Consider the following 3,803-nt stretch of genomic DNA (forward strand, 5'->3'; position numbering starts at 1 on the left):
AACAAATCTATTTTTCTGTTTGTCTATTATTTACATGTTTCTATGTTTACAAATGTCGCTATGTAAAATCGCAGTTCCGTCAGAGTCTTCTTCAAAACTGGAGGATACCACTAACAGTACATCTCTCCGTGTTCATACCGATACATTACCAGTATCAACTGCAACACCCGTAATACCCGCATGCAATGCAAGGGATACTCGCTTTACCAACTCGTCTACACCAAAGAAAACGTATTCGTTCCCTGCCAATTTAAGCTGTAGCTTTACAGTGAATGTGGATAGAGGATTAAGAACGGTTTTTCAACTGAAAATCGACCCAAATGACACAACTTTATTAACTCATGTATATATTGTGAGAACACACGCAGCTGAATTATCGAATTGTTCTAAGAGAATTATATCAATACCGGTAAATAGAACTACGGAAGAATATAAAGTGGAGTTATATGATGAAGAATTTACCATTTTGTGCAAGCTAATGTAACATTAAGTTTGCAGGTATTTAACAAAGCAGCTGATTTACATCATATATCGTATTGCCCTAAGATTATCAATGCAAAATCGAACTCATCATGTGATAACAGGTCGTGCGAAACAACAGGTGACTGGTTCAAATCTATGCAGGTCTACGATGACGTGGTTATTTGTTCGAAGAAAGTAGTTTTTGACTGGTTTTTCCTTGAAAATGAAACTATTACGACGTGTGACATTCGGTGTCCTTTACATTGCCAGTGTGAGTTGGGATATCATAATCTGACACAAAGATGCGGTAGACAGGTTCGAGAGGTATTGTTAACATTTCCATACGAAATTATCAATTTTGATTTGCGCGACATGAATATCAGCGGCTTGAAACCAAACAGTTTCGATATGTTTAAGGGTCACAAAGGATTGAAGAAAATCGACTTAAGACATAATCAAATTTCTGATCTAAGTCCCGGACTATTCACTGGCTTGGATGGCCTTAGGGAATTACATCTTGGGGATAATCTCTTAGAACGAATTCAATCCGGGATATTTCACGGTATGAATGCCTTAATATCGTTGGATCTGGCTGACAATAATCTAAACCTTCTTGAAAATGGCGCTTTCAAGGAGCTCCCGAACCTGTACTCTTTGGACATGCAATCCAACAATTTAACAAGCCTCAAAGCGCCATTATTCGATAGTATTACGTCGATGACGTTACTAAAATTGGGAAACAATCATATAGCCCGTATTGACCCTTTTGTCTTTCGCCACACTCAATCGATACTATTGCTCGATCTGTCTAGAAACAAATTAGATGAGATCGAACCGGGGACCTTTCAAGGACTGTCAGAATTACTTTTCTTGTTTTTAGCTGATAATGATCTAACAGCCGTGGATTGTGGTACTTTCAGTGGACTGAGCAGAGTTTCCTCTTTAACTTTGTCAAATAATAAACTAACTGATATCTACAGAAATACTTTCTTAGGTCTTGTCGGTCTTCGCTATCTACGACTGGATGAAAACCTATTACGTAAGCTAGACTCAACTGCTTTTGTCGAGTTAACATCCTTAGCTAGTTTGGATCTTCGTATGAATGCCTTAGACAGGGTCAACATTGATACTTTTGATGGTATAACCAATCAAACTAAAATTCTAGTGGATAATCATTCAGTATGTTGTTTTGTAAAGAGGCAAACTGCATTGCAACGTATCCTAAACAAGTGTTTCTAACTTGCGGACAATTACTCCCGTATCGGGTCCTTCGCGTAGCGCTTGCAATTCTCGGTAGTCTAGCCCTTGTTGGTAATGCAATGGTGTTATATTGGAGATGCAGGATTCGACGTCGTGATAACAAAGTGCAATTTCTACTAATAGTAAACCTCTCAGCATCTGACTTACTCATGGGGATTTATATGATGATTTTAGTCTCCGGTGATGTACATTTTGGTGAGAGATTTCCCCTAGAGGCCGACGCCTGGCGTCGCTCTCAAATTTGTAAAGTAGCTGGTTTTCTTGCCGTATTATCAAGCGAAGCTTCTGTCTTCTTCGTGACATTAATAAGTATTGACAGACTACTGGGAGTGAAGTACCCTTTTAGCTCTAAAAGATTAGGTAATAAATCGGCAAGATTAGCTATTATGGGGGTGTGGTTGTTGGCATTAACGTTAAGTGTCGTCCTGACGCTCTTAGCACGGATTGATCCAGATATGTACGCATTGTCTGAAGTCTGTATTGGCTTACCTATGGCAAGACGGTGGGTAAACAACCAACAGAACATCACTGTATCACTTGGGAGCGGGAATGAAAATGTGGAAATATTTGAAACAGTAAGAACAGAACCAGGCATGTATTTATCCATTGCAGTATTTCTTGGCCTCAATTTATTATGTTTTCTAGCCATTGCATATTGTTACATAGTTATTTTCATCACTGCACAAAAGACGTCAAGGAGAGCAAGCCGACGGAGAGAGAAGGAAGAGGAGATCAGGATGGCTGCTAAAATGTCAGTCATCGTGGTTACGGATTTCTTGTGCTGGATGCCGATCATCATAATTGGAATCCTTGTACAGAGTGGTGCTGTGATCATTTCCCCGGTCGTCTATGCGTGGATTGTGACGTTTGTACTGCCTATTAACTCATCAGCTAACCCATTCTTGTATACCATTGCAACTATTCTAGCAGATCGTGTTGGGAAGCGCCAAAAAGGTAATAGTCTTGGTAGCCAATGTGGCAAGCAGTATAACGGAACCCATTACTATTTAACGGACACCTATGAGCAAGTCCTTAACGGACATACGGGTACTATTTGTGACAGTTTAAGTCAAGAAGGCAATGTATAGTTCTGGTCTAGTTATAGCATTCTTGTGGGGGGATCACGCTGCAACAACTCCCATCCAAATCTAGTTCCCAACCTATTTGCGATTTGTTTTTTCGTATTCATTATGTGATAAAGATTTAACATGTTTAAGGGAGTGGATCGAGATTCAATTACCTGTGGCTGCGCTTTAGTTTAAACATGTTAAACATCTAGTAGTTTTCAGGCTCCATTTTTTACTTGCCCAGAACGCTCAATGAAAATGCAAATAATGAAGGCGTAGAATATAGAGCCAGAGGATGATTTAAGGAAGCCCCATCATGCACTGTAAAAGTGTTATCACTAGAGTTTCAACTGCCACTTTACTTTTCAAATCCCATTGAACTCTGTGCAAAAGATGTTGTTTTAGAATTGCCCGTGTGTCGTCATTACTTGGTCGATTTCAGATCTAAAGTGATGTATGCTTGAAGGATAATTCACACCTTCTGTACATAACATAAAATGTGAAATCGACCAACTTTTTGAAGGTGTTTTTATTGTAAATATATCTGTCCAAATCAAATTTAACCATGCACGTGTGTATGCAGTGGGCGGGCAGTGGTGTCATGTTCACTCACACAGCTGTGCTAACCGCAAGACTTGCTGGGAAGTGCTTAAATCATCCTCTGATATAGAGCTGACGTAAGAAGACGCACTTCTCAGTTGTCCCGTCATATCATGGACCGTAGAAATAAATTTATTTAGTCCATGGTCATATACGCCCACCTGTATTGTCCGGCGATGGGATTTTGATGTTGTGAAAATGTCCCCTATCCAAAATACAACTTCTGCATCTTTCTCCCTTTTAACTGTAGAAAAGAAAGAGAAAACATCTGGTGAAAGAGTTCAAATATATTTTTACTTCACAGGCGATGCAGAATACGGGCTAGAACCCAGTCAAGGGCCAATCCGGCTTGTTCTTCTTCGTCACTAAACAAACCGCACTCAGGCTAGTTGACGGTTCTGATTGGTCCAATAA

The 3,803-nt window shown here is 39.7% G+C and overlaps 1 protein-coding gene across 1 annotated transcript; it reads left to right on the plus strand.

Moving 5' to 3' along the window:
* The first annotated feature begins 529 nt into the window (after window positions 1-529).
* LOC140137665 (G-protein coupled receptor GRL101-like) lies at window positions 530-3,072 on the plus strand. Its single transcript, XM_072159403.1, is given in 2 exon segments — window positions 530-1,700; window positions 1,703-3,072. Coding segments are annotated over 2 exon segments (1,974 nt in total). The 5' UTR covers window positions 530-834; the 3' UTR covers window positions 2,811-3,072.
* Window positions 3,073-3,803: the final 731 nt, after the last annotated feature.

Source organism: Amphiura filiformis, chromosome 2, assembly GCF_039555335.1.
Source record: "Amphiura filiformis chromosome 2, Afil_fr2py, whole genome shotgun sequence".
Taxonomy (NCBI): domain Eukaryota; kingdom Metazoa; phylum Echinodermata; class Ophiuroidea; order Amphilepidida; family Amphiuridae; genus Amphiura; species Amphiura filiformis.